Below are 16,317 nucleotides of genomic sequence, written 5' to 3' on the forward strand. Positions count from 1 at the left end.
GGTTTCGCCCATTCCCACCCTCTGAGCTGAGCTCTATGGTTGGCCGTGCCTAGAGCGCCCCCTTCCCGCCACCGCGTCGCTCTGCTGACGTCACCGCGTCGCTTCCCTCTCCTCCGCCCCGGTGCGCCGCTGACGGAAGTGGCGTCACTTCCGTCTCCCGCCGCCTGCCGGGATCGTGGCGGAGCGGCGCGGCGGCTTCCGGTGACTGGGGGTCGTGGAGCGGAGCGCGGGCCCCGCCGCCATGTCGACGTCGCTGGGCTCCAACACCTACAACCGGCAGAACTGGGAGGACGCGGTGAGCGCGGGGGAGGAGCGCGGCGGGTCTCAGCCGGCGGGGCCTGTCGCTGCCGTGAGGAGGGCGGGGGCCGCGCTGGGGTCACCCGGGGCCTCCTTATGGGCAGCGCTGGCTGGCAAAGGGAGCGTGCTGCTTGGGGCGCTCCCCCCCTCGTCTCTCTGCCGGGATTTGGGGTGTCTGATAGCTGGGGAGGGCTCCCGGCAGCTGGGAGGGCTGAGCTGGGCCCGTCCTGCGCCCGAGGCCGCCTCCCGTGGAGCTGCGGCCTTTCCTGGGTGGGCCCAGTGCAAACAATAGATGCTGAGGGATAATGGGGGGGGTGGTGTCATCTGCTGCAGTCAGGTCGCTGAAGAGCAAAGATCTCAAGAATATGCTTTTTGTTTGTTCCGAGTTTTACTTCAAACCGGAGCAGCTAGAAGATTGCGGTTCTTCCATTTGGGTTGTAGCTTGCAGCTCTCCCAGTGACTCTTTTTAAATTAGATTTTTCACATCTTTTAAACAGTCTGATTAGTTTAACTCAGTAGCATTAGTTCACAGTATGATTTGAAGGCTGCTGTGATGATAGAGTTTGTTGCAAATTTCTGATTTTTCTCCTTACTCAATTCAGGACTTCCCCATTCTGTGCCAGACATGTCTTGGAGAAAACCCGTATATCCGAATGGTATGTGCCTGTTTGACCGTGCGGGCCTTTCCTCTGTGTTGGCCATGAACTTTTGGGGTTTGGGGACTGGAATAAGCCTGGCTGCAGGAGGAGATGCTGAGGTGGATGTGCACTTCTAATTAGTTGGTTCTGCACAACAAAATTAGTTTCAGCCATTGTTGGTCTGTGAAGATATGGCATTAGGTGTGCAATTTAAGAATAAATTAGTCAAAAAGGAGAGCAAGATGATATAGCCCAATGTCCAGAGCATAGGAAATACTAGAAAACAGCTTTGGTACTAGTAAATTGGCAACATGGAGAACAGTGGGCTGCTGAAATACTAAATAGGTTAGCACAGTTTCTAAATTGTGAAAAATATGCACCTGTAAAAATAAGTTATAACTGTCTTATGAAGACTGCTCAATGATAATTTAAATCATTGTTTGTTTACCTTGGTTTCCTCTGTCAGTCCATTTCATGTTGCTTTTCTGTGCTCAGTTCAGTTGTATATGACCTACATGTACATTATCTTTCCTTCACATTTCCATTCCACCAAGTTTGCTGATAGAGATTAAGATATTTTTGTGAAACATAATCCTGCTGCCAGTATAGGTGATATTTCAAAAGCTGCTTATTTTCATGGTTTATTTCATGTAACATCATCTTTGTTTAAAAAAGCTGTTAATATTCCATTTCATTCTTGCCTTTCATCAGTACATGAAGTAGGACTTACAATACTGTGTTTTTAATGAATATTTCTAAAATAAAAAGGATTGAGAGTTTTTTAGACTACTTTTTTGTCTTGTTGACCTGCCAAAGCATAAGCCCAAAACACATGGTAGGTGATTCTACATGCAGCATAATCAGGAAAATAACACTGTGCTATAATATCAATGATATGTTTTATGTTGAATTAATGATAACTTTTTAAAAATTATATTTCAGACCAAAGAAAAATACGGAAAAGAATGCAAGGTATGTTTGTTGTCTTTTGAAGAAAGCAAATCTAAATTGATGTACATCTAGGAATAATACATTTTAATGTTAAAAAACCTGTCAGCTTCAGAAAAATGCTTATCTGGGTTAACAACTTAAAATATTTATGTAACTACATCAGTTTTTAGGTCAATTACTCTGCTTTGTTAGACAAAGTCAGTTGGTCTTAAAATAGTGAAATTATTGAAGACTGTTGAGCTAGACTTACGATTGGCTCATGTTTATCAGAATTAGGTTTTGTGAATATTATTGTGCTATATTTGAAGGTATTTCAGCATTTTAAATGATCTCCTAGTTTCTCTTGTGAGTTTGCTTTTACTCCTAAGTGGTGCATAAATAACTGGAGTTTAGGTTTTATTATGAATATGTTATTCGTGGCTGTGTGGTGATTTGTATTAGCTGTCTAAGAAATAAGCTGTGTTTATTTCTGAGAGCACACAAAATATTTAGTGTTGTCTTGACTGAGGGAAATTAAAGGGGTGTTTTGCCCCTTTTATCAATTGTCATCTGAGGTAGGGAGAGTGTTGAAATCTTGCTTCCCATCTGCAGACTGTACGTGCAGTGGAAGCAGATGCATCATTCCACCAGATAAGGTAGAGAGCAGTAGTCATCTCCCGGACCAAAAGTCTGATACCCTCTCACTGGGCTTGTTGGTGTGCTGGTGACCGATTTACACATAATGGGTCATTTGTCTGTAATAGCTCTTTACTGACATCACCTGGAATGAAGGAGAATTTCTTTTTCCTTAGAGTAGATCTGCTTTCAGCGTTCAGGTGATTGTAATAAATAAATAAATTTAAAAAAACAAACAAACAAACAAAAAAAAACCAGAAAGAAAAAACCTTTCTAAAACTTTCTCCTGTCAACGTAAGGCACCAAATAGAAACAAATATTTGTTGAGGTCTGAGTCCTATCCCTACGATGAAGAAATTGTGTTTAAGGTTTAAAGAGACTAGAAATGTTTGGAGATTAGGTTTCCACGCAAGAACCAGAATGGTAACTTCATTGCTGTGTGACAGCGATACAAGTATTGACTTTGTCTTTCAGATTTGTGCCAGGCCTTTCACAGTATTCCGCTGGTGCCCTGGTGTTCGTATGCGTTTCAAGAAAACAGAAGTGTGCCAGACATGCAGCAAGCTGAAGAACGTCTGTCAAACCTGTCTCCTTGACCTGGAATATGGTGTGTACCAAAAAAAGTAAACTAAGAGAAGAAGTTGGTCTACTTACCTCTGAAATGAAAGTTGGTGAAATGTTTTTAAATGCGTGCATGTAATTGACACGGTTGTCTCTGGACAGTCTTTGAGAAGAACAAGTTCTTGATGATCACATCTCTTCTGAGGATAAGGGGCAGCGTGGTATCCCTGAGCAGTAAATTTGTTATTTTGGTCTAGTGCGGGTTGCAATAACTATTTCTGCTCTTTTATATGAATTTGTTGGGGTTTTTGTTTGTTTCATTCTAGGTTTGCCTATCCAAGTCCGGGATGCAGGACTCTCCCTTAAGGATGAAATGCCTAAGTCTGATGTCAATAAAGAGTACTACACCCAGAACATGGAACGAGAGGTGAGAAAGTATATTTATAATCATGGGCAAGGGGAGGAATGCCCTAGATTATCTTAAAATCATTTGTTAGCTCTGATTCTGTGCATTAGTTTTCAAATATGATATATACATAAATATTTGTGATTTAACTACCGTTCAGATATCCAATTCTGATGGCACTAGACCAGTTGGTGCGCTAGGAAAAGCTACTTCTACAAGCGACATGCTGCTGAAGCTGGCTCGGACCACCCCTTACTATAAACGTAACCGCCCTCACATCTGTTCCTTCTGGGTAAAAGGAGAATGCAAGAGAGGAGAGGAGTGTCCCTACAGGTACAGACACAGCTTAAACAGTTGGTACAGCTCCCGTTGGGGTTCAAAGAATAGGAAATGCTGCAGTGGGCAGGAGACAACACTGTGACAGGGGTCAGTGTGGAACTTGCATTCCGTTGGCACGCAGTGCCGGTGAATGAATCTTTGTTGTGGCGAGTTGGTTTGAGAGGGATTAGCTGCGTGATCTTGTAGTGTTTTGCCTGCTGCAGCAGTGACTGTGGCTCTTCTCCTGCGTACTTCATTTTTCCCCTTTGTGGCGTCGGTCCCCTCAATCGGAGATCTTTGTGTTTGAACAAGAGGCCATTTGAAATCCAGCTCTTGTATTTTGTAGTGTTAAATGCTGAGCTGTCAGAAGTGCCATTCATTCAGAATGTGAGGCAGTCCTGGCTGCAACTTAAGTTCTGGGGGCTTTTTGTTCCATTTTGGCATGTTTATGTGAAGCATAAGGACCAGAGGCCTTCAGAAGGGAAGGTAGCGGTTATGTTAATCTGATGCAGCTGTGACTGGTGTTATGAAACACTTTGTTTGCTGAACCTTAGACACGAGAAACCGACAGATCCAGACGATCCTCTGGCTGATCAGAACATCAAAGATCGTTACTATGGAATTAATGATCCTGTGGCTGATAAACTTCTGAAACGAGCATCAACCATGCCTCGTTTAGACCCCCCTGATGACAAGACTATTACTACACTGTATGTTGGAGGGCTTGGAGATACCATCACTGAATCGGATCTCAGGTGTGTTGGTGAATTTGTATTGCCTTTTTATTTGACACTTTGATTACTGCTCATCTTCAAGTGAGGAAATCTCTCTTGGAAGGAAAAAAAATAAACCTGGTTTTCAGTTTTCCTTAATGGGGAACTAGTTGGTGGGCAAGTGCAGAGAAGTGCCAGCTTGTTGGGGAACAGATAAACAGGCACATTTCAAAAGCTTTGATTAAAATTTCTCTCTTTAAAGATTAATCATCCTTCTGAGCTGTTGGGGATACTGTGTTATGCTTTTTACAAGGAAGTCCCACAGCCTCTCTGTAGCTAGCTGCTGAGGAAGGCTGCTGCAGCGTTTTTATTGCTCCATAATTGCGCAGAGGGACAAGAGACTTGATTCCTAATGATTAGTCTGAATGATGATGGAGAAAAGAAAGGATATGAGCATATCTATTCCAGCATGTGATGAGACCCTACTCCATGTACTCTGCTGTTAGGAGGAGTGCAGTTTCATAATCGTATTTTTCCCCTCCACAGAAATCACTTCTACCAGTTTGGGGAGATTCGGACGATAACTGTAGTACAGAGGCAGCAGTGTGCTTTCATCCAGTTTGCCACCCGGCAAGCTGCGGAAGTGGCAGCTGAGAAGTCCTTCAACAAACTCATTGTCAATGGTCGCAGGCTCAATGTCAAATGGGGAAGGTGAGTGTGGGGGAAGGAAGGAAGCCGTGAGGATACTGCCACAAGGTTTTCTGCTCAGTTGGTGCAGTCTGGATGAGCAGGAGTGGGTGTTATGCTGGAGTAGTTATTGGTTTGGTAAATGGGGTCCTTTTACAGTTTGTTTTTCTTTCAGCAGTGAGATCTGGGCTGGAGATGGCACAAATTGTGTAAACAATTTCCTGGTTGAGGGTTATGGATGAGTTCTGTAGTGTTGTTTCTAATTCATCTCCTGTAGGTGCTGTTTGCACGCTTTGTACCAGCTGTGTCTGATGTCCTGTGAATTTTTCATCTCTGACTTGAAGCAATGGATCTGGATTAGATAAAGTGAAATTACTGTGGTGTGAATATCTGCTTATCCTACCTTTTCTCATCTTTGTTCTCAAATTTTTGTCTGATTTTTAGATCCCAGGCAGCAAGAGGAAAGGAGAAGGACAAGGAAGGTACTACAGAATCCGGGATAAAGCTGGAGCCAGTTCCAGGACTTCCTGGAGGTAAGGGAGTTGTTTTCATCTCTGAAACACTTAATGCTGACCTGCTTCCCTGAGAGAGACTGGTGTTAAACCTCTGCGAGCAGTAGCAGAGCTCAGGACAGTAGAGGCACTGGTGAGCCCAGACCAGTTACATACAGTAGGTTTGCAGCAGATCCAGCTGGACTGGAGTTGAGCTTTGTTGAGAAGCATATTCATGGTGAAAAGAGATTTTGATTTTCTTTTCTTTTTTTTTTTTTTTTTTGGTGATGAGTGAAAAGTTAAAACTGAATTAAAGTTATTTAGGTCTGAGATATTGGCAACCCACACTTTTCAAGGCTTGGTTTATGTTTTCCTAATCCACTGGGCATTGTATGATGGAAAAAGCAAAGCTGGTTCTGAGTGAAGAGAAATGGTGACTGTTCTAGTGTTTCAGTGTGGTCCTGCTTCTCACTCCAGCTCATACGTGTGAGAGTAGCAGCAGTTTGCCGTTGTGGAAGAATTAATTGTGCCTGCTCTCCGAAGGCAGATACCTGTACGTATCTTGACAGATTTTCCATAACTGCTGTGTACTTTTTGTGCAGCTCTCCCTCCTCCTCCAGCTGCAGAAGAGGAGGCTTCTGCAAATTACTTCAACCTACCTCCAAGTGGCCCTCCAGCCGTGGTTAACATTGCCTTGCCACCTCCTCCTGGCATTGCTCCGCCACCGCCTCCAGGTACTTGTGTTTCCCCTTCAAGTGGGGGTGTCTGACTTTGGTGTTAGACGATCTAGTCCTCCTTGCTCAGCTGTGCTGTAGCACTGATGCGTGCCCTGAGTTGATTTTCCTCATCCCTGATCATACAGTGTAAACCGATGATCTAAAATGAGCTGTCAGCACAGTTTAATTACACTGAGCTGCCTTTTGTGGTATGTATTCACTTGCAAATTCTCAGGCATGTCGAGATCCCTGTTACTGGTACTAAGACCTACTCAGTGCTTTTGCTGGCTGTGTAAATGCCACATGAACCTGAACTTCAAAGGGTAATTCTGCAGCTGGTTCAATGCCAGCCTATGTTTGGCTGTGTATATATATATATATCCAGAGACACTTTTTTTTAATGGGATGTCAGACTCTTGTGGATATATTTGCTTTTCTCCCCAGTTGAGTAGAAAGCATTTAGATTTTCATTACAGAGACCTGTGCAGTCCCCCCAGATGCTTTTATCTAGGAGTAAGGATGTGTGTTGGGTGAGGATTGCCCCCAGTTGTACTGGGAAGAGGGGAAGGAGTTTGGGGATTTGAAGAATCGTGGGAGATGTCCACCTTTCAAAGGCACAGCTGTAAACCAGCTGCTTTCTGTCGGTAGTTTCAAGCAGTAACACGTCCACACTGGTTCTTCTGTCGCTTGGTCTGAAGCTGCCAACTTTGTTTCTGCAGGTTTTGGACCACACATGTTCCACGCCATGGGGCCCCCGCCTCCCTTCATGAGAGCCCCGGGGCCCATTCACTACCCGTCTCAAGATCCCCAGAGGATGGGTGCCCACGCGGGAAAGCACAGCAGCCCCTAGCACGTCGTGCCACCCTCGTTGTTAAAGTAAATGTTATTTTCTAGTTACCATGGTAGCACCATATGTCGAGCTGTGGGTGAGCTAGAGAAGCCTTATTTCCCTGCTTGCAGACACTGGGCAAGCTGAGCTCCGTGTCTCCGCTAGCTGATCGGATTGTTGATACATCCCAGGTCTTTCATTTAGTGGAGGGGGGGTTGGGGGGGTGGGCGACAGACAGGAGGGCTGTCGGAGTCTGTGGATCAGGTACACCAGAGTCACAGTGCTATCTGTGTATCCCGTTGGCACACTTTTGAAAATAAATGTCTGGAAAAACAAAACCAAACCTTCAAGCCCCTTTGATATCCTCAGTCTGAACACTGTGGACTATTTAAATGTAACCGGAGACTCTGTCAGGTAACTAATGACTTATTATTCTAATGGGCTATTAAACCAGGACTGAATAAGAGTTGAAAAACAAGCTTATCGGACGTGCCAAACCCATGGCTTTGCCTTACTAATGCCACAGAATTTTCCTCCCTCTGTTTGCCTGACTTCTTGCTTAAAAAACACCCAGCCCAACCTAATGGTGCACATGCTGAGCAAGGTAAGTGTTAGGTCACAGGAGCAGCCCCCAGGTAGCACAGCCTGAGGTGCAGTGGCAGGTTAGCAGTTCCCCTTTTTTGCTTGCTGAGGGCTGCGGGGGGAGGACACGGTGCAGCTGCAAGCTTGTCCAGGGTGTGTTTGGAGCACAACTGGGGCTTTCGAGGCCTGTGGATACAGTCTCCTCTTAAATTGTAAACTGTTTCGATAAGACATGAAACTTTTCTTTCTGTGCTCCAACTGTAGTGTTTGCCCAGGAGCAGCCGTGTCCTGCATGGAGCCTGCTGTTGAGTAAGATGTATGTACACGTGTCTGGAGGATTTTAATTTATCTGTATGTCAGCTGCTTTCATGCAGTGGATCTGTGGACATCTTTCTGTAAAGCAAAACATGATGGGACCTGTTCTGAAGCTTCATTTGCTTGTTTTAAAAAAAACCCCAAACATTAAAATATTTGAATTTTTCAACACTTTGCTTAGACCCTGCTTCCTGGAGCCCAGCGTCTGAGGATTTTGATTTTTATTTCGCTGCTGCCAAAGCCGAGATGCAGAGCAGGCAATGCCAGCAGGTCCACTTTTTGTTTTATTTGTGATGCTGCTGGGCCCTGCCGGGCTGCTGGAGGTGGTGTGGCACAGCAGGGCCATGGCTGGCAGGCAGGCAGGCTGGCTTTCTCTGCAGAGAGCGCTGGGCTGGGGGCAGAGGGGATCAGTTTAGCTTTTGTCGGGTAAGAGCCGTCCCTGGGCAGTGTTGGAGGACAGGCAGGAGCCTGCTGGTGGATGTGGGAGTGCCACAGTGTTTGCTGCTGCTCTGCCACCGGAACCTGTGAGCACCGTGCAGACTGATCTTGAATGCAAGCAGGCTTTATGTTACCACAATTTATTTATTATTTCCAGCCAGGTCCCTAGGGGTACACAGGTTCTTCAGCTGATTGACAAAGAGGAGAGAGATGGGCTTGGAACAGGACAGCAGCTGAGCATCAGCAATTCTTAATGTTTAAGGAACAGACTGTTTTTCGTTCCATTTGCTTGTCCCCTCCTGCTTCTGGGGGAAGGACACAGCGGTGAAAGTTTCCTGCCTGAATGGTGTGTTGTGACAGCAGAATCCCTGTGTGGGATTTGCTCTGCACATCTGTCTGCACGCCATGGCAAATACACTTCCCAAGGGAGGCAGCTGTTAACTGCATTTTTGCCACCAAATTTACTTGCCCGGTTTAACAGCAGTGGTGGAAAAAGAAACTTTCATCCTGATGCTTCTGCTTTCACAAGATTAAATAAAGGTGACATTAAGAACCTGACAGAAGCAACTCTAGAAAGGCTGTATTAAGCTAAATATTTTCTGTCAGTAGGGTTTTCCAGATGTTCTGGTGACTGTTCTGTGGACTGGTGTTAGCTGTGTGTCCCACTGTGTCACTGCTGAAAACCTCTGCGTAGTTGAATCCTCACTGCTGATTTTTGCGTTCACGAGGAAGCCTGCCCTTGCTCTGGAGTTCTGGCTGCCCTGTTTTTCCTTCCTGCTGATGCTGACATTGCCAGAATACACTGCCAGGTTCTTCAGACTCGTGCCCTTCTGCAGTGGGTCCAGGCAGGGCCTGATCCTTAGTGACCAATTCTCTGAAGCAAATCTGGCGTAAGTCAATCCGAGGGCTTAGATGTTTAAGCAAGGCATGCAAATAGCAGTAGGAAGGGGAAAATACAGCTGCCAAGGGCTAGCCAGTAGCTTGTGGAAACAGGGCACAAGCTTCCAACTCCCAGCATTCCTCTCCCATAAATCCCGGTTGTGCTTTGTTGGTAAACAGGCAGATTCCCCGTTCCTCACTCATTTTTGTGGTCTAGCCAAGGCCGGGGTAAGTGCTTTTAACATGCCAATGCCTCTAGTAACTTGTTTTGCTGCTGCTCTTCAATTATCACCTCCTCTCGCCATCCCGACTGGAATGATAGATGTCGAGTTATCCTGAAGATGGAATTTCTCTGCAAAGGCACCAGCTGTCAGAGCAGGTCTTGTGTGAAGAAGCAGGGAGACAGCTTGGTGCGTGGCAGCTGGCGGTCCTGCCATTTTCCACGAGGCAGGGCAGAGGACAGACTGTCCAGGATGTTTTGTAGGGGAGCTTACGGGGATTTGCTTGCACTAACGACGAGAGCTTGGCTGGTTAGCTTAGCACTAAATGCCCTTGTGATGATGGCTGGGACGAGGGGAATTCAAAATGGTCCCAGACTTGAGCTTGTTTGAATCCCGCTGAGGAGGACAACCTGAGACCACTAGCTTTCAGGAAGAATACTCCCTCCCCTCTCCCCTACCCTGCGAAGTATGTTGGAATCTAGCGAGAAAAGCATCCGTGGCGATGGCGAAGGGAGTGTGTGCGCGCTACAGCTCGTCGCTCTCCGGCAGAACCCGCACCCAGCCCTGTGGCACCCTGTTGAAGTTGGGCCTGTGGGCGATCACCTCCAGGACGCTCAGGTTATCCAGCTCCACGGCGGGCACTGGGAACAGGTCGCTGAGCAACGCTTTGTCAAACGGGGTGGGAGTCCTGTGGCACAGGAGGAAGCAGAAACCACGTCACGAGGAGAGGTTGTGCGTCTCGTAAAAGTGATAGAAAAAGCAAGTCTGGATTTACTAGCCAAGCCCAGCAGCAACCTAGTAATGCCTGCAGCAACTGCCAACCCTCCTCTTCCTCCCCAGGATGCTGTGAAAGCCTCTGCTAGCCCAGGGAGGCGTTTCTCCTGTGCAGAGTCAACTGCAGCTCGAGCTTTGGCAAGGCCTGGGGCTTGGTGCCTGTGCATCAGGGGCTGTGCCAGGGAGGGAGGGAGCCTGTTGTTACCTTTACTGTCGCCTTTTGATGGCTCTGCCGACAGCAGTAGGGATGCGCTGCACATGAAGGGGGTTAGATTAGGAGAGCAGGTGATGGTGACAACCCCCCGGTCTTTAGAAAGTGACTTGTCCACAATTACTGTGCTCTGCAGAGGGCTGGGGCTGATGGTGCTGCCTCCTGATCTCTCTAGCACATGTGCAGGCAAATGTCTTTCTCTTGGCCCTGGCTCCAGGCTGCCTTTTGGGACAGCTTCTCTTGAACTGTGACTAACAGAAGGAGCAGCGTGGGAGCAAGAGCTGCCATCCCTTTCTGGAGAAATGTGGAAAGGGGCTGGGGAAGAGAGTGCCAGCTCCCAAAAAGCCAAGAATGTTGGTTTTGGAGCAGCACATGGAGACTGAGCTATCAACGAGGCAGAGCTGGGAATGTTTGCTTTGGGAAGCGCTGCTCGAACATGAGTAACGTGGCACTGTTTTGCAACAAAGGAGAAATAAGAGGGGAAAGGTAAATGAGAGAGGTTTGTTCCAGAAACTTTCTCCCTTCAGGAAAAAGACAGTCTTTTCCAAAGCTTGGCTTTCGCTCTCTCATAAGACAGCACACTGTAGCAAGGTGGCTGAAGGTCTTTGCATCACAGCCTGAACGTTTAAAGTTGGGAATAAATCAGCCTGCCTTAATGCAGTGGCTGTTGAGTGGTGAACTTGCCCTTGCCCTGTGACCCATGTGAGCTGTGTGGGGATTCACCTAGCTTTAGGCAAGACTACTGGCTTTTCGCTAGCCAGTTTGTTCCAAAAACCTTGTTTTTCTGCAGTTTTGATGAACTGCAAAGTGATTTAAAAGCCAGCAGCTTGGAAGATCATGAAAAGCCCAGTTAAATGCAGATTGGCTCTCTGAATCTTCATGCCTCAGTGAAGAATTAGAGGAGGTGGCAAGAGGCTTGGTGTTAAATTAGCATCCATCTGTATTAAATAACAGTTCAAGACTTTAAATAGAAAGGCAGCCTGTGAGAGGGGAGAAATGGTACGGGGTAAAGCATTATTCAGAAACATGCCCTTGCTTCAGTCCCTGTCCATAAATAAATACTGAGGCAGGAACATGGCTAAATGTTGGAAGAAAAGAGCCAAGTGTCTGCAGCAGCTCGTTGTTCTCCTCCTACGGCACCTCCTCGGATGTGACTGCTCCAGGAAAGCTCAAGATGGCTGAGTAGCTGGGAGGAGACCCCGAGGGAAGAGCTCACACAGCCCCACGCTGGCCTGTGGGTTCTTGTCCCTTCTGTTAACCCGGCTGCCTCCTCCCTCTCTGCCTCAGCCCCACTCCAGTGAGGACCAGTGTGCTATCATGCTTTCACTGGTGCGGGAAGGGAAACATGGTGAGGCTGAGTGTGCAGCAGCCTTGTGCTGTGCCCCTCGCCCAGCAAAGCCCCTGGGCTGAGGGGGAGGAGAGTGGCGAAGGGACGGTGGCAGCAGCATCTTGGCTCTGCTGGCGCTCGGGCTGGTCTCTGCCCTTCGGGATGCCGTTTCCATGCGGAGGGGTTGGGGTCCCCCTCCTGCCAAGCAGTCCAAGCACAGAAGTCCTGTCCCCCACGACTCAAATCCCACCTCAGCGGGGGCTCGGGAAAGCTGCTGTCTGCAGAGGTGCAACAGCAGATGGTCTGATGGGGACCGGTGCTGTGTCCCAGTAAGGAGCTCCAGTGGGAGCTTGCCTACTGGAAGGTGACTTTGGCCAGGCCACAGAGGCTAATGTACTTTCATCCTCATGAAAGAGGCTTTCAGTGAGGAGAACCTCAGTTTGCACATTCCCTGGGATGATGTTCAGCTTAAAAGTTCAGTTCTCGTTATTCTACCTTGGGCTGCTGGTGCTTTGCTACCACCAGATCTCCATCTCCTGGAAAGGAGATTTTCCTTGGCAGTCTCCATGCCAGGGTCCCAACCTTGACCCCAGTGTAATTTGGAGGTGCTGCAGGGCATGGAGCTTGCCAGGCTGAGCCACCAGAAACTCCCTGGCCTGGAGACGTCAGTCTCAAGCAGGTGTTTGGAAGGAATCTGGTGACCTCTTAGCACCTTGTGGGAAGATTAACCTTATACCCCCACCGCTTCCAGCAGCTGCTTGGATACCTTAAGAAAATTAGGAGAGAGGAGAGAGACTTGGCAGGGACTGTGCCATTCCTCCCCTCAGCCTAGAGCTGAGCCCGGCTGCGAACAGCAGCCATTTCTTCTCCAGGACCATGTGCATGAGAATTAGTCCTCCCAAATTTCATCCCTGAGGATACCCAGTGAGATCAAGATGCTTAGGGCTGTGTGAGCCCAGTGGTGGAGCTGAGAGGAGATCTGGGGAGCTGCTGGAGGCAGGACCTTTGCAGAGGAGCCACGGAGGAGCTCCTGAGCAGGAAAAGAGCAACCTTAGCCCTTGCTGCTCCCCTGGGGTGTATAAAGCGGGCATGGACCATCGCGTTTCATTGCGAGGATGGTTGGTACTTCTTGAAGCTGAAGGGCTTGGCCAAGGGCTGGACAGGCTGGCAGTGCCTGCTCTTGGCCGCCGTTACCTGTTGAAGCTCCTGAAGTCCCATGGAGAGGGTCTCATGAGCAGCTGGTTCTCACCATGCACAGCATTGTCCTTGTCACGGAGGAGATCCTGCCATGGGGATCGGTAACCCTTAGGGATGGCAGTGATGTTGAACTTCTCCAGGGGGACTTCTTTGAGGGGGCCTGAGTATCCTGCATGGGGGGAGAGACAGTGTGGGCTGCTGTGGCTGCAGCTGGGCTGGGGCAATGTGTTAAGGAGGGGAGAGGGGGCTGGGAACACATGAAGGACCTGCTGCTGGGGTCAGGATTACATATATATAACATAAATATATATATTTATATATATAAAAACACTGTGGGAGAGTTTTGGGGACGACCCTTCAGCAGGAGGCAGCTCGTTTCCTCCAGCCCCAATTACTGAGGTTGCAACGGCCTGGGCTTTGGGGTGTAAGTGGCATTTACCCGGGGCCAGAGCATCTGGGTTGAGGATTTTGCTCATCTGCAAGACTTTCTCTGTCTTCTTGGGCACTGCAGGGGGGCCGCCCTGAGGCGATGCTGCCACGTGGAGCTCGGAGTGATAACTCTGCTGGCCGTCAGCATCTTCCCCTGCCTGTGGAGGGGACAGTCAGCGAGCACAGGGAGCTCCCCCTGCCCTGGTCAGGACTTGGGGGGCTGCCGAAAGCACCTCAGAGCTTCCTCCACCTACTCACCGTCCACTCGTTTGCCGTTCCCTCTGGGTCACCTTTCTTTGTGCGGTGTAAGCCACCTGCCCCTGGCTCTGGGAACTGCAGGAGGCGAGGAGAGGGGTTGGTGGGTGCAGGGGGGACCAGTGCCATCCCCTTGCTCTTCAGTGGATGCAGAACCTGACGCTTGCCCATCTCCATGCCCAGCCCACCAAGCCATCTCTCCTCTCCCTTCATCTCGGTGTAGCAGGCAGCTGGGCATGGCTGCCCTGCTGAGAGACCCCCAGCCCTGCCGGGAATCGCTTCCCTGCAAAGGCTGTGAGAGCTGGGAAGGGCTGTCCCGCTCGGAGCCAGGGCGTGAGCCACAGACCCACCTCCTTGTAGCCGCTGGGATGCTCAAAGATGAAGCGCTGCATCCGCCTCTGGCGCTGCTGGAAGAGCTGGGAGCCGCGGTTGTTCCGCAGGGAGAGCTCCTCGATCATCAGGTCCTGTGGTGTGCTCATCTTCTTGCCCAGGTCCAGCTGGGGCACTGGAGAGGCCGGGGGAGAGCACAGCCACAGCTGAGGCTGCCGCAGTGCTGGGGACCCCCATGCCCAGCGCAAGGACAGCGTGTGCCCTCGCCAGGGTCCCTGACGCATGGCTCGGCTGTGTGCCCATGCCAAGAGCTGCACCAGGGACCGGTGTTTCCTCGGTGTGGGGAATTGTCAGGGAGTTTTCTCAGCTCCAGAGGCTCAAACAGCTTCTCCTGCCCCTGTGCATGGACCCCCTCCAGCCTTTGACATGCAATTGCTGCCCCTTGGGGCTGTAGTACAAGAGAGGACCAAGAAAGCAGGCACAGTGGCCCTGGGGAGCAGGACCAGTGGCTTCAACCAGAGCTGGGTTTGGCCCCTAGGCAGGTGCAGCACTGCCCTGGGACCAGTGGCACCCCCAGACCCCCTTACCGTCTTCAGGGCCCGGTCTCATGATGGTCATCACTTGCTGCCGCGCTCCTGGGGCAGCTCTGTGGGAGAGGGATGGATCCTGCCTGGCTGGAAGAGAGAGGCAGACCCGAAGTGGCACCAAGCATGGGGAGTGTCAGCCCCGGGTGTGCCACAGGGAGAGACCAGACTTTGGCTGAGCATCTCCTCCAGAGAACATCATCCCTGAACACCCCCCTTGGCCAGCATCATCCCTGAACACCTCCCCTGGCCAGCATCATCCCTGAACACCCCCCCTGGCCAGCATCATTCCTGAGCATCTCTCCTGGCCAGCATCATCCCTACGCTACTCTCCATTCCCTTCAGTAGATGCAGGGAAATGTCCAAAGCATGCCACCTGTCAGCCCCTGCTTATCATCTTTTCTCTTTTCCTTTCTTTAGGGCAGAAAACGTCCCCAGTTCTGTCTTTGCCCACAGAAAGCTGGTGTCCTCACATCCTGAGCCCCCTCGGAGCAGCAGCCGCTGACTGCAGCCTTGCCAGGCAAGCAGGGACCCTGCCTGCGCCCCGCCAGCACCTCTGCCCCAGCAGAGCTATTTTCAGCCGCTGGCCTCGAGTGCGGGGGCTGCAACCCTGACCCTGCCGGGGAGCTGGTGAGCCCAGCCAGCAGCGAGATGGGGCACGGGGTCACTGTCCCCACTTACAGGGCTGGGCTGCTCCTTAGTTTCCAGCTTTATGGGGGGAAGGCGGCTGGAGCCTGGCCCTGGTCTGAGCCCCCCGGGCTGCCCACCCACAGCAGAACCCTCCCACAGAGCTGCGGCATTAGGCTCAGCCCTGTTTGATGCATCTCACGAACCTCTGCTCAGGCTGAGGCTGTGCACCTTCCCCGAAGAACCCTGGAGAGCAGGGAGTCCCCACAGGTCCCCAGCACACAGCTCCCTGACAGCTGAATTCAACATTAACCTTCTGCACGGCGAGCCTGAGACCTGCACCCCATCCTTTCCTGGATGCCTCCGCTCTGGAGAGATCATACCCTGACCCCCACGGTGGCAGTGTCCCCATCGCCAAGGCTGGGATGTCCCCAAGCCCCATGCACCCACCCACTTGCTGACCCCAGCATGGGACCCCACCTCCCCTACCTGGTCAGGGGATGGCCCGTCGCCAGGGACTGAAGATGCTCTCCTGCTGTGCTGGGGATGAAGCCAACGCCAAGCTGCAGCCACCAGCCCTCAGTGACTCTAGCTGGCCCTCCGTGGCACCCCCAGGCTCCCTGCTGCTCGCCCCAACCCCTGCTGGGCTCCAGCCCAGATGCCAACGTCCGGCCACGGGACAGCAGTTATTTCTGGCTGAGAAAGGGGGCGGAGCAGGGCTGACCCTTGGGGACCGGTAAGCTGTCACCCTGGCACGGAGCGGGACTGACCCTTGGGGACTGGGATGCCACCACCCCGGCACAGAGCAGGGCTGACGCTTGGGGACTGGGATGCCACCACCCCAGCACGGAGCAGGGCTGACACTTGGGGACCAGGATGGTGGCCATGCAGCAGCAGCAGGAGGTGGCCATGTGGCACATGTGCCC

At 50.4% G+C, this 16,317-nt stretch overlaps 2 protein-coding genes across 3 annotated transcripts; one reads left to right on the plus strand and one right to left on the minus strand.

Annotated features, from left to right (window-relative positions):
• Positions 1-107: 107 nt before the first annotated feature.
• Positions 108-15,204, plus strand: RBM22 (RNA binding motif protein 22). 2 transcript variants are annotated; one of them, XM_074916297.1, is made up of 12 exons: positions 108-295; positions 900-953; positions 1,878-1,907; positions 2,976-3,108; positions 3,389-3,489; positions 3,629-3,801; positions 4,341-4,541; positions 5,046-5,210; positions 5,631-5,719; positions 6,280-6,411; positions 7,113-7,269; positions 15,185-15,204. In XM_074916297.1, exons 1-11 carry the CDS (start codon positions 242-244, stop codon positions 7,241-7,243), a joined length of 1,263 nt encoding a protein of 420 aa, XP_074772398.1. In that variant the 5' UTR covers positions 108-241; the 3' UTR covers positions 7,244-7,269; positions 15,185-15,204. The 2 variants fall into 2 exon arrangements, with proteins under 2 accessions (XP_074772398.1, XP_074772397.1); XM_074916296.1 differs by lacking the exon at positions 15,185-15,204 and adding an exon at positions 8,069-8,280.
• Positions 10,183-16,219, minus strand: MYOZ3 (myozenin 3). The gene is made up of 7 exons (XM_074916298.1): positions 15,881-16,219; positions 14,768-14,854; positions 14,197-14,355; positions 13,854-13,921; positions 13,606-13,753; positions 13,164-13,335; positions 10,183-10,345 (listed from the first exon to the last, which is right to left on the minus strand). The coding sequence occupies exons 2-7, from the start codon at positions 14,796-14,798 to the stop codon at positions 10,183-10,185; spliced, it is 741 nt and encodes a 246-aa protein (XP_074772399.1). The 5' UTR covers positions 14,799-14,854; positions 15,881-16,219.
• Between the last annotated feature and the right edge of the window lie 98 nt (positions 16,220-16,317).

This window comes from Athene noctua, chromosome 12 (genome assembly GCF_965140245.1).
Source record: "Athene noctua chromosome 12, bAthNoc1.hap1.1, whole genome shotgun sequence".
Taxonomy (NCBI): Eukaryota; Metazoa; Chordata; class Aves; order Strigiformes; family Strigidae; genus Athene; species Athene noctua.

Bases quoted from the DNA above. Each gene is read 5' to 3' on its own strand.
- RBM22 (XM_074916297.1), top strand. From the start codon at position 242: ATGTCGACGTCGCTGGGCTCCAACACCTACAACCGGCAGAACTGGGAG. The intron at 3,802-4,340 runs GTACAGACACAG...GCTGAACCTTAG, and splicing joins GGAGAGGAGTGTCCCTACAG to ACACGAGAAACCGACAGATC. The intron at 6,412-7,112 runs GTACTTGTGTTT...TTGTTTCTGCAG, and splicing joins TGCTCCGCCACCGCCTCCAG to GTTTTGGACCACACATGTTC.
- MYOZ3 (XM_074916298.1), bottom strand. From the start codon at position 14,798: ATGACCATCATGAGACCGGGCCCTGAAGACG. The intron at 14,356-14,767 runs GTAAGGGGGTCT...CGGCCTCTCCAG, and splicing joins GAGACCGGGCCCTGAAGACG to TGCCCCAGCTGGACCTGGGC. The intron at 13,754-13,853 runs GTGAGTAGGTGG...TCCCCTCCACAG, and splicing joins GAACGGCAAACGAGTGGACG to GCAGGGGAAGATGCTGACGG.